The sequence below is a fragment of the Chiloscyllium plagiosum genome, unplaced genomic scaffold (genome assembly GCF_037043375.1).
Source record: "Chiloscyllium plagiosum isolate Xiang-an unplaced genomic scaffold, Cpla_swu_hap1 HiC_scaffold_12, whole genome shotgun sequence".
Lineage (NCBI taxonomy): Eukaryota > Metazoa > Chordata > Chondrichthyes > Orectolobiformes > Hemiscylliidae > Chiloscyllium > Chiloscyllium plagiosum.
The window spans coordinates 28,214,713-28,239,313 of record NW_028270150.1 but is presented as its reverse complement, the minus strand read 5'-3'; the positions used below and the strand labels follow the sequence as shown (position 1 = coordinate 28,239,313).

General features: G+C 39.6%; 1 protein-coding gene across 1 annotated transcript in view; it reads left to right on the top strand.

Moving 5' to 3' along the window:
- The first annotated feature begins 11,161 nt into the window (after positions 1-11,161).
- Positions 11,162-24,601, top strand: part of rcan1a (regulator of calcineurin 1a) — a 79,796-nt gene continuing 66,356 nt past the window's right edge. The window contains exon 1 of the mRNA XM_043701286.2: positions 11,162-11,597. Coding sequence (XP_043557221.1) covers positions 11,319-11,597 — 279 coding nt within the window. The 5' untranslated portion in view covers positions 11,162-11,318. The remainder of the gene's footprint in view (positions 11,598-24,601) is intronic.

The window sequence follows — 24,601 nt, the reverse complement described above, 5'->3', positions numbered from 1 at the left end:
TACACGGATGAACTTGCTTGTGCTGAAGTTACATGTGGAAATAACCACAATATAACAGAAAACTCCAGGCTTTGAAGTAAATGGTTGTAAACGGTTCCATTTTAACCAGAAGAGTCTAGAATGTGAATTTCTGAAATGTAATAATTTATTACTCTATATGCCCAAATGTAATAATTTAGTACATTTCATTACTTTAGAGTTTAAAATGTTGATTCATTAGTTAATAAATGAATCTCCAAAATCATAACCAATAATCCAGCATCATTCTGCTTCTGTTCAGTCTCCTGGCTAAAAAGTGGCTACCCATTCAAGGGAGTAATAATGTTGCAATGAAGATTCACAGTGTTGTAGTTGTTGACTTTCACATTTTGTCATAATGAATGCACCAACTGCACAGAGTCGTGCACCTCAATCTGCTTAGATACTTTTAGATCAACCCATTTTAAACTGAAGCTGCTGATTGGGTTGGCAGAACATCAATCAAAATGGATTAGTGACTTGTTTATCAGTGCTGTCATTTAGGTCACTGTGTGGTATTACTCAGAAAGCTTTTTCTAAGTATGACAGCGTTAGCTTGACATTAAACCAAGTTTGCTGCCGGCTGAAACTTAAAAACATTGATCTTCTGAAAGGCTGAGTTAGAAACCCAATTTGACTTTACACTATAATTTATACAATAAATTGAAACAAATTACAATTAAAATTAAATTATAAATTGAAGTGCAGCTTTTTTTTGCAATAAAGGAAACTCAAACCCTGGCCAGGATTTTATAGGTCCGTTGCAGCTGGGCTGGAAAGTGGGAGAGCTGGTTAAGTAGCAGAGGAAGGAATTGTGTGGGAAGCCTGTCTTTCTTTCAATACTGAAAGATGGGAATGACAGTGGTTCAGCCACCTGGCAAAAAGAGCTAGCATTTTACCAGCATCGGAATGATGTCATGGAGTCTGAAATAACTTCATGAAGCCCAGTAACCTGTCACCATCTCACCCTTTATTTACACATGCATAGTACATGACACTAACCCAGCTCCCTTAGAGCCAGCTTTCAGAGTGAACAAAACCTCTGACACTCCTGATTATATTTGTCAGACAGGGTTCTCTTATTGGATAGGTTAACATCCCCAATCAGGGAACTCATATTCTGTCAGATCCACCTGGCTGACATCATTCCAAACATTACAGAGTCATAGATTTGAGAAACAGGCCCTTCAGCCCATCATGTCTGTACTGACCAACAAACACCAGACTATAGTAATCACATTTACCTGCGTTTAGTCCAACACTTGCTATGCCCTGCCACTTTAAGTGCTCATCCAGATGCTTCTTTTTTTGTAAATACATTTATTAGCAATTTTTTTTTAACTTTACAAACATATAAAATTATTGAAAAATACAATCAATAACAAATATCAGTATAATAAAAAGAAAAAAAAATCACAAATTACAATACAACTACTGTCTGCTAACTACATCCAGATGCTTCTTAAATGTTGTTAGAGTATCTGCCTCCACCACATTCTCAGGCAGCACATTCCATGTTTCTACCACCCTCTGAAGAATTTTTCTTCAGATTCCTACTAAACCACTCACTCCTTGCCTTCAACTTATGCCCTCTGGTCTTAGACATGTCTGCTATGGGGAAATGATTCTCACCACCTACTCTATCCATGCCTCTCATAATTTTGTATCCTCGGTCAGAAACTCCCGTAGCGTCCTCTGCTCCAGGTAAAACAATCCCAGCCTGTCAGTCTCTCCTGATAACTGAGATTTTACATCCCAGGCAACACCCTAGTAAATCTCCTGTATATTCATCTTCAGTGCAATCACCTCCTATGATGTGATACTGTAAACTTCAGAACTTTAGTAACTGTTCATGGATTCAAAGAATTAGCTACAACTCTCTCCAGAATAAATTGTTAAGGGACAAAGACAAACTGTTTTACAGAAATTGAAGTGGTAAGACAGATGAGGCCAGGACTTAGACAGTTAACAGTAGAGCCCTGGATAGTGTTGTTGATCAGACAAGCAAAGGAGTTCAGGTATATAGTTCTTTGAAAGTTGTGTCACAGGTAGACAGGGTAGTTAAGAAGGCATTTATCTCGCTTACCTCCATTGCTCAAACCATTGCTTTTAGGAGTTGGATGCCATGTTGAAGTTGTTCAGGACATTACTGAGGCCACTTTTGGATGACTGTGTACAATTCTGGTGGCCTTGCTATAGGAAATATATTATGAAATTGGAGAGGGTTCAAAAAAGATTTACCAGGATGTTGCTGGGAATGGATGATTTAAGTTATAAGGAGAGGCTGGTTGGGTGGGATTTTTTTCACTGGAGTATAGGAGGTTAAGCAGTGACCTTATACAGGTTTATTAAATCATGAGAGGCATAGATAAGGTGAATAGCAAAGGTCTTTTATCTAGAATGGGGGAGCTTAAAACTAGGGTGCACATTTTTATGGTGAGAGAAGAAAGATTTCAAAGTGACTGAGGGCCAACTGTTTCACAAGGAGGGTGGCTGCCATAGGAAGTGGTAGATGCAGGTATAGTTAAAATTTTTAAAGGACATTTCGACAGTCGTATGAATAAGAAAAATTTAGAGGAATATGGGCCAAACACAGGCAATTGGTATTAGTTTAATTTTGGAGAATTGGTCAGCATGGATGAATTGGACTGAGGAGTCTGTTTCCATGCTGTATGACTCTCAGGTTATGGGGATAGGGTGGTTGGTTGGGGTGTAGTGTGGATCTGGTTGAGATGCTCTTTGGAGGGTCGGTGTAGACTTGATGGGCCAAATGGCCTGCTTCCACACTTTAGGGTTCTATGATTCTATGACTCTGTAAGAAGGAGTCAAAGCTATATGAACAAACTGTTTTAACAACTGCTTGATAATTGGCTGTCTTATGCCACCAGGACAAAAGACTGTCCTGCAGAAGAATTAAGGAGTTAATAACTGGAAAGCTGTATCTTCAAATAGTCAATGCCAAGTATAACAAGCAACAGGGGAGCTACTTCTGATAAGAAGGCAAGCAGACACTAACATAAGTTGGATGAAAGGATAATCAGTAATATCACACCACAATGTGAAAGATAGAAAATTGTATAAAAATTCAATTCCAGGATTCCCCTGGGGCAAAACTCCAGAGACCAACACTGCACAAAGACTGAACCCTGTACATCCAGAGACAGATACTATTGGTTGGAATCGCAGCTAAATTCCACCAATCACCAGGTTGTGAGGCTTTACTTGCTTACTTGAGGGTTTTTTTTGGTTGCTGCATGCAATAAAGTTTAAATAATTGCTTCAGTGTTTGATTGTGAGCGTTCTTAATAAGTAGCTGAATTAAAGGTAGATTGTGATAATTTACCTACAACAATGGTGACCAGAATTGCACATAGTACTCCATCTGTACTCTAACCAATGCTTTATAAAAGTGCTCTTCTATTCTATGCCATGGTTAATGAAGGTAAATATCCTGTGTGCCTTTCTCACTACCCTCTCTATATGTGCTGACACTTTCAGGGATCTATGGACTTATACACCAAATTCTCTTTGTTCCTCAGTACTCCCTAGAGACCTACAATTCATTGTGCAAATCCTTCCCTTACTCAATCTCCCAAAGTGCATCACTCACTCTTTTCAGGATTAAATTCCATCTGCTATTGGTCTGTCCAATTTACCAAAGGATCAATATCAGACTGTAACCTGAGACCATCCTCTTCACTATCAACAACACCACCAACTTTAATGTCATCTGCAAACTTCTAGTTATACTTTCTACATTCATACCTGAGCCATTAATGTTATGTAACAAACAGCAAGTGTCCCAGCATCAATCCCTGTGGTACACCACTGATCACAGGCTTCCAATCACAAGTAAGAGCCCTTCACCTCCTATTTGGAAGCTAATTTTTGGATCCAGTTTGCCAACCTGCCTTAGATCTCATGGGTTCTTATCTTATTGAAATCCATGTAAGTTGCATCACTGTACTTCCTTCATCAACATATTTTGTCACCTTTTCAAAGACTCAACTAAATTAGTCAGGATCTCCCTCCAACAAATCCATATTGACTATCCCTGATTAATCCTTTTCTTTCCAAATTTGAACAAGTATGTCCCTCAGAAATTTTTCTAATAATTCCCTACAAGTGATTTGTAATTACCTGTCCTTTCCACAATGTCCTTCTTGAACAGAGGAACTGCATTAGCTATCCTTCCGTCATCTGTCCTTCTCTACTGGGAGATGAACGGGTACATTGAGGCTGCCTCCTGGAGGCTTCTCAGGCAGAGTGGTCTATCGTTTATTGGCCCACAGAGGGATCAGTGACAATGGTAAAATACAATCCAACACCACTGCTGAAGGATTCACTCTGCCTGCCTGGCTTCAAGATATTAGCGATAAGTATCTAACCTTTGAGGGCATTTTCTCTTGTCCGTATGGTCTCTGCAATAGTCACCTCTATTATTGTCACTGCCAAGGTTGCAAAGCTACTGCCCCTCTGATAGGACTAGCAACTCGAAAGAGCAGCTAGCCATTCAATGGAGAGTTCTCAAGATAATTTAAGAAAGATGCAATAATTTTATTACGAGAGATCAAATCTCCTATTACAGGCTGAAAAAGTTGCAGGGTTGAGGGAAAACGTGGGGAGTGGAATTCCCATACAAAATAACCTTGTTAGTCCATGTTTTTTTTCCAGTCTGTGAACGAAAGAAGCATTACTGGATCAAATCCGAGTGAATGAAATATGACCAGCAGAGCATGTTTCATTGAGGGGAGATCATTAGGGAAATAGTGATCACAATGACATTATGTTTACAGTATTTATGGAAAAGGACAGGGAAATATCTGTTATGACCAAGTGAGGATAGGGAATCTACTCCCATCTTTGTAAACCCCTATCAGTTTCTTGCAGCATTTTCCTTAGTGTGCAGCTATCATGCTTCAATTAAAACATAATTCATTAGAAAATAAAAGAGCCAATTACAAGGTTTCCTTGACTATCACAAGAGGAATCTTAATACCTACTAACCCAAGAGAAAATAATAAAATGTGACATCAAACACATGCATAAGTATCAGTAACAAACTTAAAAGAAGGGAAGAAGGTATCAAATACGAAAGGGAAAATAAAAAACAAATTAAATGCAATTTAAAATTCTTGAGTCTTTCAGCTGTGACAGCAAAATCTAAGTCACCACTGTCTAGATGTTGTCTCGTTTCCTCATGTCACACTACACTATAGACTCTCTCTCACACACACAAGCACACATACACACGCACTCTTACATGCTCACACACTCAGACCCTCTCTCATACACAGGCTCTCTCTCAAACACACACACATATACACCCCACACCTACACACACGCACACACCCTCTCACAGGCTTATACCAAGCATACTTTACCAAGCACGCACACATGCAAACACACACTCTGTCATGCACACTCACATGCACACACTCACTCTCTCTCTCCTTCACATGCATTCACACATATAGGGTGTGGGTCTATGGGGAAAATTTGCATTTGCAGTATGGTATTTACAGATACATTCTATTTTTGCTCAAAAAACACACAACCTGCAGGCAATCAATGCAGGCAGTCAATCCATATGACATTTTATAAATTCCCATATGGAGATAAAACAGTTTGACTCAAGACTGGGACACAGACAGACGCTAACCTCAGCTGAGATGTCACCTTTTTAAAAAATAAAACCTTAAGTTATCTCAAAAATGTAACTTAAAAGAAGTTCTGGGATTTACATATTAATGAACTGAAACCTGCAACCCATTCTAAAAGATGAAAGTCTTAATAGAAATTTAGGTTTGTTCAATATACCATTTTAATTGCATGACACTATGGTCTTTTGCTATAAGTTCTGTGTCTTATGATTCTGGCCCACTAGTATATGATGAAGCAGCAGTGCTCTGAAAGCTAGTACTTCCAAATAAACCTGTTGGACTATAACCTGGTGTTGTGTGATTTTTAACTTTGTTCAACCCAATCCAACACCGGCATCTCCACTTCATTGTTTCCTCAACAGGAGCAAAATTGTAGACTTCCAAAGTTCTTCATGAATGGTTAATTTTCCAAGTTGCTTTTTCACTGGCCACTGACTTTAAAAATTAGAAGTACCGGGGAGAGAGAGGGGAAGCTTTTCAAGTTCTGTTGTTATGAATCCATATTCTTCTCTCTCTTCTCTGCCCAGCAAGCCACTGAAATAAATTATTTGTCTCTTCCCAAGTCTAGCTACTTTGCTTTTTATCCAAGCTGAAGACTCCAGAGGCAATCTTTCATCTCTTCTTTTGAGAATTATGACTCAAGCATCAATTAAACAAGTGATCCAAATTTTTAAATGCTGAATTAGCTTTCTTTGGGTGAAATAGGAATTTCAGTGCAACTGATTTAATATATTCAATATGGATTCCCCAGACTTGCCTCAATCTATGGTTAACTGATCACAGCAGCCATTTTAGATCAGCATTTGTCCTCCTTAAAAATTGATGCAGTCTAGGAAGATCGCTGATTTTATAATCAGATGTTGAAAGTTGAATATCAATTGTCCATGTTTACCTTTATTGTGACATGTAAAATAGGAAAATATCCAGCAGCAGTTAATTTTAGTGAATTGAAAATGGAAACAGTCCATATGGATTAAAAGAATAAAATTCTAACAGTAAATTGCTGGGCTGGAAACAAGATAGGGAGAAGTGTTTTGATCTTCACCAGCACAGAAGCTGTTCTTCTGTTCTTTGTAGTTAAAACCCATTTTAAACCTGAAGAAAACTAGTGTAAGGTGTGACTTTAACTGATAAGTCACATGCCTTTTATAAGTGAACCAAACATCTTGTGTCTCTTGCAATCCAGTGGAAACATATGGAGAAAGATGACTGAAAAGCAACACAATGATCAACATAAGAAGCATACAGATCATCTCGGCAACCCATTAATAGGATCCATTAAACTGATGCCCAGTATTTCCTCTGCTAATAACTTATTTTTCCCTAAATGTTTGTGTGTAATATGTGTAAGGTGGGGTTATAAGGGGATTAGAGTTTTAATTTATAGTGCTATATGCTGACAGTTTATAACTGTTCACCTGTAGCTAAAGTCTAATTACTTCTAATAAATTGCAATTCTTGTTAAGCACAGAAATCTGGTCCACGCTTTCTATCAACTTGAGTCCAAAAACCAGGTAAATTGGTAACGAGGTAAAAGAAACCTTTAATTTTTGTAACAACATAGGAAGTAGCAGGGATTGGTTTCCAATGCGCTACCCCAGTGAGTTAGAATCATAGAATTCCTAGTGTGGAAGCAGGTAATTTGACCCATCGAGTCCACACTGATCCACTGAAGAGCATCCCACCCAGACCCACCCCACTATCCTATACCTGTTACCCTGCATTTCCTATGGCCAATCCACCGAACCTGCATATCCTTCGACACTATGGGCAATTTAACATGGCCAATTCATCTAATCTGCACATCTTTGAAATGTGGGAGGAGACCAGAGCACTCGGAGAAACCCACACATCGATGTGCAAACTCCACATCATTCAAGGCTAGAATCAAATCCGGGTTCCTGGCACTGAGTGCCAACCACAGTGCTAACCACTGAGCCATCATGCCACCCTGGTTGTGATACCTGAACTTGTCTTGCTCTCTTCCTTTCAGATGCTTTTTAAAACCAACCCTTGTGACCAAATATTCTGGTCCAATGACTAATGTGTTGTTTTGTGATTCTATTAAATTTTGTTTACTAATTCTCCCACAAAGCATCTTGAGTATTTCATGATATTAAATAAATGCAAGCTGTTATTGGTGTTACTACAAACAACTTACAATGCAATAATTACCATAATAAAAGTAAAATACTGCAGAAAAGTTAAAACTATTGGAGAAACACAGAAGATCTGGCAGCCTCTGTAGACAGACAACAAGGAGTTAATGTTTTGAGTCTGATTTGACTATTTCTCAGAATTGAACGGGTTTGGAAAAAACTTTTCCCTCTCCCCAGAAATGAAAATAGGATGTTAAGAATGATGAGGGAAGAGTCAGGGATGGACCAGGTGAAGGCAAGAGAAGAATGGAAAATGGAAGCAAAATTCATGATTTTTCCAATTCCAGATGATAGCAGGAAGTAGCACTGATGACATGGTCAATGCTATTGTGGGTTGGACCCGGAGTAGAACTGGATCAGGGAATGTTCCATGCACCCACAATGAGACAGGTATACCTGGGATCATAGGCACACCTTTGAGTTAAAGGAAATTTGTGCAAAGTAGGAACAAGCACAGCCAGGTGAAGGAGGGTGGTGGCAGGGGGAGACTGCCTAGGCTTGTTTTCAAAGAAACGGAAAGGTTTCAGGCCATCCTGATGGGGATGGACATTTATAGGGACAGCACATCACAATGGTGAAGAGGAGGCAGCTAGAACCCGAAATGGAAGTTATGGAACTGATGTAAAGCATCAGAAGAATCACAAATGTCAGTGAGGACAGACTGAACCATGATGAATTAAATATAGAGTCAAGGTAGGAAGAAATAAGTTCAGTGGAGCAGGCTAAAATGATGGATCTGCTGGGGCTACAGATAAATTTGCCTTCTTGAGTGCTTCAGCATTAACTCATATCAATTCATCTAGTTAATTTCAACTTCAGTAACCAATTATGTTTCGGCTTTGGGATTTAACAGAGGAGAAAGAAATAATGGTAACTACTTTTAAATCTAACTTCTGTATTGATCCTCTCCCACTCAGAAATCTCGAGATAACAAATGCCACGGAAAAGGTTAAAGAAGAGTCTTTGGCAGACAAAGACTTCATGCAATTTGTCACCACACTGTGACATTTAAGATCCATTTATGTCTGCACATAAGAACTACAATTCTAAACACTACTGGACCTCCTACTGCAACAACAATTTTATAGCAAATGTTACTGTATAATTCTGTGAAGACATTCATGTCCAAAAAAACAAGACATTTAGATAGCCATGAAACCTGTTGTAATTAAAAGACAAGCAAGTAGAAAATCTATTATGGACCTTAGAGAGAGGTTAATAATTCTATCAATGTTGCAAACTGGACACTCAAATTAAGAGTTGATGCTATGACTGGACTTTTAACAGACATTTGATAAAGTAGCAGACTTGTTCGCAGAATTGAAGCCAATGGGATAAAAGGACAGCTATCTTGTGCACTGCAAGATTCCACAAAGAGCAATGATATAAAGAGCCTGAAAATTTATTTTAGGGTTGTTCAATAAAGGCTGTATATTAGCCAGGACACCTAGTCAACTCCAATGAATACCATGAGAACCTGTTCAGTTAGATGGGGCTTTGATTTAACATTTATCCAAAAGGCAGAATATGATGTAAAGAAACATTATAACGATAAATTTTAAAAATGGTCACACAGTTATTGAATGAAAAGATTCATTAAAGTTAAAAATCTAGCCTGAAGCATGTTAAGTTGCTGTGCAAGTTGGCGTATATTTGCTGTAATATCCTTCTTTGTCTTGAATAAAGGTTGAGGAGTGACCTAACAGAAATCTTAAAAATTATAAAAGGTTTTGATAAAGTGAGTACTGAGAAAAATTATGTTCTCTGATGGGGAAGGTATAACTCAAGACCATCAATATAAGACAACCACTGAAAAATCCATTCAGAAATTCAGAAGAAACTTCTTTTCCTGCACAGTGATAATACAGAGGACTGACTACACCAGGAAGGAGAATGGTTCTGTCTTGTAATCAGTGACATTAGGCTAATGTTGCCTACTAGCGATGTGGGTTCAAACCCCACTATAGTAACTGTGGAATGGCAGATATCCCATCTAGTTTGACAATAATCCTTCTGTTTCGAATACATGATTCCAGACCAGCAATACTGTGTCTAAATCTTAACTGCTCTCTGAAAACAGAAGTCATTCTGCTCAAGGGCAATTAGGGAACCAGACCCTCTCAATGATGTCCACATTTTGTGAAAGAATAAAAGAAAGGCAGTGACAGAACAGATACAGTTAAGGGAAAGACAAAAGGAACCTTGACTGGAGGACAACCACCAACATAGACTGGTTCAGCTAAGTGAATTATTTCTGTTCTGAAAGAGGGTCATTAGACATGAAACTTTAACTCGGATTTCTTTCCACAAATGCTGAGATTTGCCAGCAATTTCTGTTTTTGTTTTAGATTTCCAGCATCTGCAGTTCTTTCAGTTTTGAATGACCTATTTCTGTGCGATGTATCCTGTTTAATCTTATGTAAAATGATGCTAAGATCACACATCATAGCCAAATCAAAGTGGATGTCGTGTGAACTCTCAGAAAATTTTTTACACTAAGTATTACATGCAGCACTGTGGTAATTTAACCAGCAGCATGCCTTTTATTCTCTGCAAAAAGCCTCCTCTCAGCCTATTTATCTAACCGCATGACATTCTTGTGTGTCTTGTTCTAGCGTGCATTTGTCTAGCTACCGCTAGATGCAACTCTGCTGGCTGACTCAACTACCTCACTAGTAGCAAGCCGCATTCTTAAACCCACCCGTCTCTCCTGAATTGTGTATTGAATTTAAGAGGAATTACCTTATTTTAAGTTTTTGATTATGGCCTCACCATCATGTGGTGACTTTTCTTTATGCCTATTCCAATAAACCCATTTCTAATCTTAAAAACTTTCCTCTCAGTCTTTTCTGGAGAGAGAAAAAAAGCCTTGGTCCCATATTATACCTGATCATTCCATTGAATTAACAGCATCAATGTTATTTGACCAACTGGTCTCTGCTGACCTCCACTATCCCTCTGCATCTAACCATTATCTGTTTCTTCTGACCTTATGTACTTGTCAATTTTCCCTTCAAATGTGTATGTTTTGTGCAGGTTTCGATTTGTAATCTGTAATCGAGAGTAGGCATGTCGAAAATAAAATGTTTCTTTCGTTGGGCGGGGATGGGGTAGAAGAGGGAATGGGTGGGCGACGGTTGTATGGGATGCTATTTATTTGCAGGGGTTGAAATTGATGGCTGACTGACATTGCTACCAGGTTAAAAATGGCAACATAGTTGGATCGTGTTGCCAGTGCTGACGTCCAAGCCTGTAACTTGTTGCGTCGTGTCCTGGTAACAAAGTATCGGCGCAGTCCAGAAGAGCTGGTAGTGAGTGAGCAGATGCTGGTTGAAGTTGCAATGTGTTCAATCTCCCACAAGATGGGTGGAGGTAGCTGCTGCTGAGGGGACAGCGCTCGATCATTTTAAAATAAATCCCACCACAGTTAATTGGAAAATATATAGACATTGCTTTCAGAACAAAGGCTGGGAAAAGAATGACGGTAGCGAATAGCGGTGACAGCGAGAAGAGAAGCTTGGTCAATGCCGACATGGAGAGAGATCAGGAGATGTTTCCGGACGCTGCAGACGGCTGCTGTTCCGGCACCAACGGGGAGCTGCAGCCTGAGACACCGATGGAGGCCGAGTCTCCGGCCGGGGAGGCTCCAAGCGGCTCCCAGCAGCAAGTCCACCTGCGCTCCCATCTGGACGACCTGCCCACCTCCACCATCGCTTGCAACGTGGACGAGCGGGTGTTCGTGGACGCCTTGTACCGGGTAAGCGGTCTCCCTTTCGGCCTGTGCGCCGGAACACTAGGCCCCTCTGTGCGTGTGAGTGAGAGAGAGAGAGAGGAGCAAGCATCACTGAGCCAGGCCAGGGCCAGGAAACAACCTCACTGCTTCCCTCACACCTGCTCATATTTAGTTCAAAACATAATTGAGCTGTTTTCGAAAAGACTTGGTTTTAATAACGTCATGGAGTTATGCAATCTTGCAGCAAAAAAATAGCCCAACGCTGGTGACTTTGAAAACACAATATGTAACTCCTAGAATGCAACAGACTCTGAAATATGTATGCCAGTCATTCCACCACCGCATTTATCTTTGTTTTGAAGATTGCAAAATTCGTGTATTAGCCTTGGATAATGCTGCAAATCTCCCTTTTTTTGGATTGCGAAAATGGAAAAAGAGTTTTCTGATTCTATAACTTATTCAGGTCTCCAGATAACTAGTCATATTTGATAACCTTGCTGACACTAGTGATAATTCTGAAATGGTATGGGAAGGAAAGAAAACACGTTTGATGCAGTGGGCTAATCCAGACAGAGATTAAATAGTGAAGTTTTTTTTCTGCCTCTAGATATAATTAATACTAGTTACAGTTTAGTATAAAGATGTTCTCACATTCCTATATTGTACTAGCCCTGAAAAGGTGAAAATCTGTTGTGAATCTTACCAGTATGAGTTATCAATAGTGGGAGTTGAAAAGTTCATGGCTGTGTTGAACTAATGTTGGTCAGTGATTGAAAATACACTGAGTTTGTTTGTATAAAAGCCACGAAATAACCTTCAGACACTGTAACCATAAAGTCAATTGTTGATTTAAGATTTTGCACTTACATTTAAATTTTTTTTTGCTTTTTTTTTGATATCCTATTAGTTGTATATCTGTATGGACAATACATTCTTTTTCTGAAATTAACGCTGAATATATTGTAGGAAAAACTGTAATTTACAGTACATGTTTCTCCCAATCTCCAATAAGTTTTGCTCTCATTATTTGTGCCACCACTGACTTAAAAGCTTCCTTCTCTGCAAACCAAACTTAGAATGATGGTGCTCTTGGATAACTGTTTACAGTTCAAACGGTCAATAGTGTGCACAGTATTACACCTTAACTTTAAATTAATCAGCAATGATTATTAAATACATTTTAATAAAGTGTGCTTTTTTGGAAAATCTCCACTATTTATTTAACCATGTACAATCATTTTAGTTACAGAAATTCTATTACCACACTTAACATTTTATGGACAAGTTGACAGTTTTTTTTATCAGTTGTGATTTAGTGTTTTATTTTAATTAATTGAATGCTGTTATAGAACCAGAACAGGCTCTTATCATCTTAGTAGCTTCAGAGTTGGCAGACATGCATTACACTATTGATTTCACTTAATTGGTCCTGTCAAGCAAAGTCAAACTCTTCAGAAAAAGTATAAGCAGACATCACAAAACTCTGCTTTCAGATGTCTAAGTGCCAGTTAAACTTTAATGATGGTGAAAAGCTGATGGGACATTGGGCTGTCTGCCATAATCAGAAATGCTTATTGATTAATTCAAAGTTTGTATTGGACTGATTATACTACAGCCAATGCAATAAACTGCTTTAACCCAATGGTCTCCATCTACATCTGAATATACAAAATGTCTGTCAGCTCAGCTACTGTGTCTTTGCCTGGCTTGCATTTTTTTTCATCCCTGTACGATTACATTATTGGAAACCTGAAATATATTTGACCTGTGGAGTATGTTGTGTGAAGGGCTCCTGCCCAAAACATCGATTTCCCTGCTCCTCGGATGCTGCCTGACCTGCTGAGCTTTTCCAGCACCACTCTAGTCTTGACTCTGATTTCCAGCATCTGCAGTACTCACTTTCGCCTTGGTAATGTCTTGGCCAAGTAACTATTGTGTTGTTCCAAGCTGTATTTGTTAGCATTCTGTGTGCATGTACAGGCTCTGGATATCATTTCAAGTGTTGTTGGCGATCCTAAGGAGAAAAGATAAATTGTAACAGCTTAAATTCTGTGGGGTTTTTTGGAATGAAATATATCAAAAGATGACATTTATTCCATTTAAACGCAGATGAATTCTTGATCATTTTACAATGTAAACAGCAATCAACGTGGATTCTAGAGAGGATGAGTTGGTCCAGTTTATATATACTTGACTACATTTTTCCCAACTGAACTGTATTAACCACTATAGTCTTGTGTGCCTGAACTCCAAAAATAGATACAATGTTGCGTACACATCAGATCGGTGGCAGTTCTGAGTTAAAGCATGGAACTGGGTGATGATACAGACAGATTAGGAAATAGCACCTTATGGGCAGAATCGAATGAAGGTTTTAGGATTAGGTTGGAGAGCCCTATGTCCTATATCTTAAAAGAAGTCCATCATTGTTCAATTCTGCACTCTCTGCTGTAGGAAAGTTGTGAATATTTTTGTGAGAAGACTTGTAGCTCAGGTTGTGGATCAGGTTGTAAGTTTGCTCAGATAAAGTGCTGATGTTCTGCTGATGTGGTAGCCAACCACAACAGATCAAGATACATAAATAGCAAACGGGACAGAACATCAGCGCTTCGTTGGAGGCTTACTGATTATGTTACCTCGCATGGTGACAAAACGTCTGAGAACAAATCCACCAGCTCAGTGAGGAAATTTACAACCTAAAGTTGTTAAAGCTGAAAGGGTTTAGAGAAGATTTACAAGGATGTTGAAGGGTTTTAGAGGGGTGGGGGGAGTGGGTTACCGGCTGCTATTGGTACGATACCCTGCCCAAGGCCTTGAATTATGTGAATGTTGAAGGGATTCGCAGGATTACGGCCAGCAACAAAGGCAGAAAGGTGGTTTACAGCAGGCTTCACTCTCTTCCCTCCTCCTCCTTCATTGTCGGGTTCCTAATCACGCACTGCATTTCTTGATAAGAAATCCTCTGCAGGATGTTGTAAGCAAACCTGCATCTAAAGGCAGCCTGCACTGGACCTAATTGATGTGGGGTGGGGAAAGGTGGTACAGTCCTCATCCACCATCTTTCCACCTGATCAAATGGCTCCCTGCCACCATTCTAGGCGCAGGACAGAATTCCGGGTCGAGAGTGTGGTACTAAAAAAGCACAGCAGGTCAGGCAGCATTGAAAGAGCAAGGGACTCGACGTTTCTAGCATAAGCCTTTCATCAGGAATATGGTAGAATCTTACCTGACATACTCAATAATTCAAGGTTTGAGTGTGAGAAGCCTTTCCAATTTTGTGTGCATGGCACAGTTTCCAATATTCAGTTTGCGGATTAAATCAAGGAGGTATTTGAATCTAAGGAGACAGTTTTTAAACTACAAATTGAGTTGGGCAAAATACGTAGGTGATCACAAGGGTGGCACAATGGCACAGTGGTTAGTACTGCTGCCTTGCAGTGCCAGGGTTTGATTCCAGCTCTCGGGTGACTGACTCTGTCTGTCTGGAGTTTGCGTGTTCTTCCATGTCTGCGTTGGTTTCCTCCTGTGGTCCAAAGATTTACATGTTGGATGGATTGGTCATGCTAAATTTCCCAGAGTACCCAGGGAGGTGTAGGTTGGATGGGTTAGCCATGATTTTTTTTAAAAAGGCAGGAATGGGCTGAGGTTGGGGGTCAGAGTGGGATGCTGTTTGGAGGATCAGTGAGGAGTCAATGGGCCAAATGACTTCTTTCTGCACTGTAAGGATTCTATGATTCTAAGCAAAATTTAACATGAAATACTAGACCTAAGACAATGAATAAAGGAACAGTAAGCCATTCAGCCTTATGCCACAATGGCTGATCTGAAGTTCAGCTCTTGCTCTGTTTCCCTAACACCCTTGCAGGACAAAAATCACATTGATCTCTCAATCACTCATTTTAATTGGCCAAGCTTTAACAGCCATTTGGAGTGGAGATTTCCATATTTCTGTTCCTTTTGTTTCTGAGTATGTACTTTTTGATTTCACACAAGTTCTAGTTCAAATTTTTAAATTGGCTTTTTGCTCAGTGTTAACTCGCCAGAGCTTGTCAGTATCCTCTCTACTAAATCAATAATTTCCAACAGCTCCCCTTATATACCTCTCAATCTTGAATCAAGGGACTACATAAGAACATTTTGCAATAAAAAACAAAAAATGCTGGAGAAATTCTGCTAGTTTGGCAGCATATCTGGAGAGAGAAGCAGAGTTAATGAAGCGTTCAAGTCCAATATAACGCTCCTTCATTTCCAAAGAAGAGTCATACTTGGAAGTCATACATGGACTTGAAATGTGATCTTAGCTTTTCTCTTGCCATAGATGCTGCCAGACCTGTTAAGTTTCTCCAGCATTTTGTTTTGTTTCAGATTTCCAGAATCAGCTGTACCATGTGTTTATTAGAACATTTTATGCAGTGTATGCTCATAATTGAGTCATTTAAACCATGAAGTCACCTTGTAAATCTACACTGTATCCCCTCCATGGATGTTTCCCTAAATTCAGCACCCAAAACTGAATGCTGTAGTCCAGATGGGCCTCCAAACAACTGAAGCATCAGTTCTTCACTTTGTAACCTGAAATAAAGGACAGAAATTGCACTGAACCTTTTTGATTATCTTTTAGACAACAGAGTTCTTTGTTAGTAGTATTGAAACAGCTCACAATGAAATTGCAGGATATGTAGGGTTTTTCTAATTGGATCCAGTACTCAGTAGGTTCAATCATTGTGAAACGGCAGTCATCAAAATATGTAGGCTTTCCATTTGAAATGGAAAACCACCGAACTAGTTCCCAAACTGACTTCTGTGCAGGCTAGAAAAGTTTGACAGTTACACCTTGAAAGGAAATCTGGAGATAAACATAAGAGGCATAGAAAATGGGTCACTTGGCCCTTCAAGCCTGCTCTACCATTCATTATGATGATGGCTAATCATCCAACTCAATACCCTGATTCTGCTTTCTCCCCACACCCTTTGATCCCTTCAGCCCTAAGAACTACGTTAACTCTTTCTTGAAAACATTCAATGTTGTGACCTCAACTGCTTTCTGTGGTAGTGAATTCCACAGGTTCCCCTCTCTCTGCGTGAAGAAATTTCTCTTCATCTCTGTCCTAAGTAGCCTACCCTATACCCTAAGATTGTGGTTCCTGGTTCTGGACTCCCTGGTCATTGAGATCATCCTTCATGCTTTTACTCTGTCTCGTCCTGTTAGAATTTTATATCTCAATCTTCTAAACTCCAGTTAATATACTCGGAACCACAAAAACTCAGCAGGTCTGGCAGCATGAGATTAGATTCCCTACAGTGTGGAAACAGGCCCTTCAGCCCATTAAGTCCACACTGACCCTCTGAAGAGTAACCCACCCAGATGCATTTCCCTCTAACTGATGCACCTAACACTAAGGCTAATCTAGCACGACCAATTTACCTAACCTGCACATCTTTGGACTGTGGGAGGAAACCGGAGCACTCTGAGGAAACCCACACAGACATGGGAGAATGTGCAAACTCCACACAGTTGCCCGAGGCAGGAGTCGAACCCAGGTCCCTGGTGCTGTGAGGCAACAGTGCTAACCACTGAGCCACCATGCCACATCTGTAGGGAGAAAACAGGATTAATATTTCGTGACCAGTGACTCTTCAGCATAACCCTTGTTTATTACTAGTCTTTGTTTCCTCTTTTGAAAAATGTGGTGCTGGAAAAACACAGCAGGCTAGGCAGCATCCAAGGAGCAGGAGAATCGACGTTTCAGGCATAAGCCCTTCTTTTCCTCTTTGTCAACTATTTCTCTATCCAAGTCAGTACACTCAGATGAGAGGTGACTTGATAGAGGTGTACAAGATGTTGAGAGGCATAGATAGAGTTGATAGCCTGAGACATTCCCTCAGCAGAAATACCTATCACAAAGGGGCATAATTTTAAGGTAATTGGAGGAAGGTTTAGGAGATATGTCAGAGGTAGGTTCTTTACACAGAGTGTGGTGGGTATGTGGAATGCACTGCCAGCGGTGGTAGTAGGGTCAGATACATTAGAGACATTTAAGCGACTCTTGGATAATCACATGGAAGATAGCACAATGAAAGGTATGTCGGCTAGTCTGATCTTAGAGTAGGATAAAAGGCCGGCGCAACATCGAGTGCCGAAGGGCCTGTACAGTTCTCTGTTCTACCACCCCAATCCCATGTTCTTTAATTTTGGATGTATTGTATTCAAATAACCTTGAATATTTATGGCTCTGAAGGAGGCCATTTCTTGTATTGTCTTGTTCCAGCTGAAAAAGAACTATACAGTCTAATTCTGTTTTCTAGTTTTTACTCCACCGCCCTCCCTACATCAGAGCATTTTAATTAATACCCAATTATAGTTCTCATATGATAAGAGTATCTGTCTTTACCAAACTTTTATGTCTAAACTTTTAAATTTATTCCTTCTGCTTATTGACCTCTCTACTAAGAGAAATGGATCTTGCCTGTCCACTCTATTTCTAATTTTACACATCTCAATTACATCTCTGACAAAGATAAAACAACTAAGAGAAGGTGAGATCAGAGTCGAAAATGTGGCATTGAAAAAGCATAGCAGGTTCGGCAGCATCTGAGGAGCAGGAGAGTCGCTGATTTGGGCATAAGCCCTTCATCAGGAAAGAGAAAACAACCCCAGTCAATCCAATCTTTCCTCAGCTAAAAATTTCCACTCCTGACAACAGTTTCATAAACCTCTCTTGCAGTCCTCTGTCTCACAATCACTGTAAAGTGGTAAGCAGAGCTATATACAGAACCCTAGCTGCAGTTGGACATACAGCTCTGGCAGAACACTCCTTTTTTTTTAATTTACTCATGGGATGAAGTGTTACTGGCTAGCCCAGAATTTAATGCTAATCCCAGAGGGAAGTTAAGAGTCGCCCACATTGCTGTGGGTCCAGAGTCACATGTAGGCCAGACCAAGTAAGGATGGCAACTTCCCTAAGTGACATTAGTAAGCCAGAAAGGTTTTTATGACAATTGACTTTTGCTTCAGTGTCATCATCAGACTCTTAATTCCAGATTTTTATTCAAAAATAAATAATAAAAAAATCTGTCATGGCAGGATTTTTTTGCATCTCTGGATTAACAGTCCAATGATAATACCACTAGGCCATTGTCTTCCAGTATTTTTACATCTGTGTCTTGGCCAATAAATTTCATGTGCCTTTTTACCACTCCGATATGTCAGTATTAAGTAAACTTATAATCTCACATCACGATTGACAAATGAAGTATAGACTCTGTGTATTTGAAGGTATGTTACAGGGTTGCTCAGTAGACCGATCTACTACCAAGTTCTAGCAACTGTTGTTACAGGAAATCACACTATAGGCTAGACTGTTCAAAGGCAGCTGTTCACGTGCGCTACATTCCTAGTTACTTCCTCATCAAGATATTCCCTTTTTAAAGTTTTATTTGTTCACAGGATGTGGTCATTACTGGCTAGGTCAGCATTGATTGCCCATTCTTAATTGTCCACGTAACAGATGAAAGTCAATCATGTTTATGTGGTTCTGGATGATATGACATCACTTATCAATTATCCTGAGGCATTCAGAAATCTCTGAACATGCACTTCAAGATCCCTCTCTTCCTCAACACTTTTCTCAGCAACCTAATATTGTGTATTCCCTTGCTCTCCCCAAATACATTACTGCACATTTCTTCATACTGAATTCTATTCGCCATGTTTTACCCCTCGCCTGACACATCTATTACTATCTTTCTGCAGTCTTGCAGCTAACTTCCTGGAATCTGCCACCCAACCAATTTCTTGTATCATCTGTAAACATCAACTTTATGCCTCCAACATTTAAGTCTAAATTATTGATCTAAATCTTTGTAAAGGAAAATGAAGGATTTTGTACAGCTTCCAGTGAAGTCCCACTGGTAACGGCCTTAAAGTCAAAAATGCATCCATCAACCCTTTGGCCCCTGCCACTGAACCAATTTTGGAACAGAAATGTCACTTGCACTTACATCTATGGGCTTTTACTTTACTGACCAGATTGCTAAGGAGCTTGTCGAAAACCTCACTAAAATCCATAAAGCTTACGTAAAAAGCATCGTGTTCATTGGTCCTCATCCTTAACCCATTGAAAAAAATTCAAGTTAACACAATTATCTCTTGACAAATCCATGCTGACTGTCCTTGACTAATCCATGCCTTTATAAATAGCAATTTGTTGTTCTTCAGAATTTTTTCAAATAATTTTTTCGCCATCCGGGTTAGGAATAACTCCTTTTTTAAACAATGATACAGTGCTAGCAGTCTCTTGTTACACGTGCAATGCTGGAGGACTAAGGAGGGATTGGGAAAGTTATGATCACAGTCTGTTTTTCTTCCCTTGCTTACCCTGGTAGCCTGGAATACATTTCTTCAAGACCTGGTGAATTATCCACTTTCACAGATCATGAATCTTGTAATGTTTTTTCTCTCTTTTTGTTATACCGTCCAGTATTTCACATTCCACCACTTTGACAACAGTGTCTCTGTCATACCCTTCTATTTTGAGAAAACAAACAGCAAGTATTCATTAAGGCCAATACCCACATCCTCCACCTCCACACCTAAATTACTGTTTGGAGTCTAATTGGCCCTATTCTTACCCTAGTTAGTCTTGCTTTTTGTATTTATAAAAATGCTTTGATTTTTCCTTTATTAGTTTTGCCAATATTTTGTAATACCCTCGCCCTACTTTTTTCTTTTTTTATTTCACTGCTGAATTTTGAATTCTCCACCACAATTTCTGCAGTATTGAGCTCTCACTGTCTGATTGTAAGCTTGCATTATTTGTCTTACCCTCTGTATTTTCTCTGGCATCTTCCCATTGAAATATATGCCACTAATTACCAACCAGTTTATTTGTCTATTTTCTAGTCTGATTTTTCTGGCTTTCAATCTTGCTAAGTAATCCTAATTAATGGATTCCTACCTCCCTTCTTTGTGGAAACATCGTACCGAACTCATTCTATCCTTCGCTTATATGCCTTCCTCCTTCTTGTTGCTTGTTTTACCATTCAGCTTTGTGAAACCACATTTCCAATTGGTATTTTTAAAATTTAAATATTTTACTCTAAGTCTGTGTCCTTTTCTATAACTGCATTAAATCTAAATCTAACTGAATCATGATTCATACCACTAAAATATTCCCTCCCTCCATTCACCTTCCACTTTCCCTGCATTATTTCCTAAAACTAAATCCAAAAGTACAATTGTTGACAGTTTCATATGGCAGTAAAAGTTTTCTTTAATGTCCCCGATTACTTTAGCAAGGATGCGATGCATGTAAATATTCAAGCAGTTGAACTCCCTGACTATATCTGCCCTGTTTCAGCACCTCAGTAATTTGCTTACATGTTGGCTTTTCTATCTCCTTCACCACAGGTGAAAGGTCTATACTATATGCCTCAAAATATCATTGTCCTTGTTTGTTTTTTCAGTTGAATGCATATGGTAGAAGGGTAACCAGAAGAAGTGGATGATGTGATAAACAAATAGTTTATATTAGTATTCACCAAACAGGAGAAGTTGTTGGAGGATGGGTTCACAGAAGAGAATGTCGAATTTCTAAGCCAAATTGCTTTTAAAAAGGAAGAAGTGTTGTACATCTTTAAAAAGTATTAAGATGCATAAGTCCCCAGGTCCTAAGGGGATCTATGTCAGAATATTGAGGGAGACAAGTTAACATATTGCTGGAGCTCTTTGGCCACAGGTGGGGGCACAGCGGATTGGAAATTAACTAATGTTGTCCCATTGTTTAAAAAGGGTAACGGATAATCCAGGAAATTACAGGCCTTGCAGCAGTGGTAGGGAAATTATTAGAAGAGATTCTCAGGGACAAGATCTATAAACATATTTTAGAAGCAAATCGACTGATTAGCAATAAACGACATGGTTTTGTGCGGGGAAGGTCATGCCTCAATAATTTGATCAAGTTTTTTGAGGAGGTAACAAAGATGATTGGTGAGGGAAAAGTGATTGATTTTGTCAAAACTGAAGTCCATGTAGGCAAGGCTGCTCATGGCAGACTGGTACAACAGGTGGCAAGATGGATGCGGGTCTGACTTGGTCATAGGAGACAGAGGGTTGCTGTGAAAGGATGCTTTTTAGAATGGAGGGCTGTGACTAGTGGTCTTCCACAGGGATCAGTGCTGGGACCACTGCTGTTTGTGATCTATGTAAATGATTTGGAGGAAAATGTGGCTGGTCTAATTAGTAAGTTTGTGGACAATACAAAGATTGGCGGATTTGCAAATAGTGAAGAGGGTTGTCTGAGGATACACAGGATATAGATCAGTTGGAAGCATGGGGAGAAAAATAACAGATGGGGTTTAAAATGGCAGTGATGCATTTTGGAAGGTCAAGTATAGGTGGAAATTATACAGTGAATGGCAGAACTCTTAGGAGTATTGATATGCAGAGGGATCTGGGTGTGCAGGTCCACATCACTGAAGGTGGCAGTGCAGGTAGGTAATACATTTTAAGATGCATAAAACTTCTTCCTTTTTAAAAGCAATTTGGCTTAGAAATTCGACACTCCCTTCTCTGAGACCATCCTCCAACAATTCCTTAATCGGAAAGGGCATTGAGTATAAGGATAGGCAAGATATGCTGCAGCTTTGTAGAACTTTAGTTAGGTCACAGTTGGAATATGGTGTACAGTTCTGGTCACCACACTACCAGAAGAATATGGATGCTTTGGAGAGGGTACAGAAAAAGTTTACAAGGATGTTGCCTGGTGTGGGGGAGGTGGATTTTAGCTATGAAGAAACGTTGAATAGACTGGGTTTGTTTTCACTGGAACGCAGGAGATTGAGGGGTGACCTGATAGAAGTTCATAAGATTGTGAATGGCATGGATAGAGTGGAAAGTATAAGGATTTTTCCCAGGGTGGAGGGGTCAATTACTAGATGACACAGGTTCAAGGTGTGGGGGGAGAAGTTTAAAAGAGATGTGCAAGGTACATTTTTCACACAAAGGGTGGTGAGTACCTGGAGCACGCTGCCAGAGGAGGTGGTGGAAGCAGATACAATAGCAGCGTTCAAGAAGCACCTGGACAAATACATGAAGAGGAAGGGAATAGAGGGATACGGCCCTGTATGTGAAGACAGTTTGAATATGGAAGGGCAAACTGTGTCTGCATAGGTTTGGAGGGCCGAAGGGTCTGTTCCTGTGCTGTATTGTTCTTTGTTTTTTGTTCTAACCAAATGAGATTATGTCTGCTATTCTCCTTTCCATAATTATGTCTTCAACCATTATTGCAATCTCGGCCTGCTCATGCCTGCTTTTCTGTCCAATCCGAAAACCATGTAATGTTCAAATACAGTTCCTGCCTTGAAGCCATATTTCAGTAATAGCTATGATATTATACTTTGTAGCCTTAGTTTATCTGCCTTATTCATAAGACTCTTTTTAGAATTAAAATTAGAATTCCCATTGGGCTTATTGTCACATGTACTGTCATGAGTACAATGGAACATTCACAAAGTTACCACTTACGGCACCATCTGAGCTGCAAAGGCACCTGGGTACAGATTTTTTAAAAATCAATTAGAAAAATAACGAAATCAAAGGTCCAGCATTACAGACCTTCACACCATCTTAGATGAAAACTTTAAGAATAAATTAGAAGAAAGAAATAAAAAAATTCAGAATTACAGTTCTTCTAAGTAGAGAACACTGGGCAGACTTCTGCATTAATGTATGAAACAAATCAAACAAATGACTGATTCAACATCCATTTCCTACTCTTTCTTTTTTATGCCTTTCATACTTGCTGAATAATTTTCTACCTCTGTTTCCAGCTTTGCTTCTCTCCTTTGTGAATCTATGCTAATGTTCTTAATCCCCCGCCAAGCCCATCCAGCAGCTGAAGTAAACCACCCCTAAATGATATTAGTCCCTCCTGCCCTGTTAGAGAGCACCTCTTTCATTTTTTACATGTCTTGCCTTCCCCACAACAGCTCCCATTACTGTGAGAACCCAAAGTCCTCCTTCATGAACCATCTCTCCAGTTACAAATTCGTCAGACTTATCCTCCTGTTTCTGTCTTTATCAGAGTGTGACATTGGGTGTCATACAGTGATTGCTATCTATTTTTGTCATAATTATTCAATTCTTCACTAATTCCATGTAAAATGTGTGTGGGACCTCCCCTCTCTAGAGCAACCCTATGGTCTGGCAAGACTATGATGACTTGATCCACAACTAGAGAGGCAGACAAACATTTTTTTTTCAGCCATGGCAACAATTTAGGAATACCTTCCAGGGTCGGGGTAGAGGGGGAGCAGGTGGAGGAGTAGGGGAGCTTAACAGCCAGTGGCTGATGTCTATATAAGTCTAGTTCAGTTTAAGGGAAAGCATGATGAGGTCCTGCAGGCAAATTACAGGGAATTAGTAATGAATTGAAATCATTTGGGCAAACATCGACAGTGATCTCTTTATGGTGCCAAATGTCACACTCTAATAAATACAGAAAGAGGAGGATTAGGCTGATGAACATGTGACTGGAGAGATGGTTCATGAAGGAGGACTTTAGGTTCCTACAGCAATGGCAGTAGTCAGAGGGAAAGTAAGTTATGTAAAAAAATGAAAGTGCACCTCTTTAACAGGCCAGGAGGAACTAATTTCATTCGGGGTGGTTTACATCTGCTACTGGATTGGCTTGGCAGGGGGATTAAGAACCTTAACATAGATTCAGAAAGGAGAAGAGCAAAGCTGGCAGGTGGAACTAGATTGGGCTGGGATATCTGGTCAGCATGGACGAGTTGGACCGAAGAGTCTGTGTCCATGCTGTACATCTCTATGAGAAGGTAGAAAATTATTAAGCAAGTTTGAAAGGCATAAAAAAAAGTCAGAAATGGATGTTAAATCAGTTGCTTTTAGTGAATTCCATCTACACTTCAATATGCCTCATATGCAGGAGTCTGCTTAGAAATATTGTAATTCTGAACTTTATATTTCTTTATTCTTCTAATTTATTCCTAAGGTTTTGTCCCTAAGA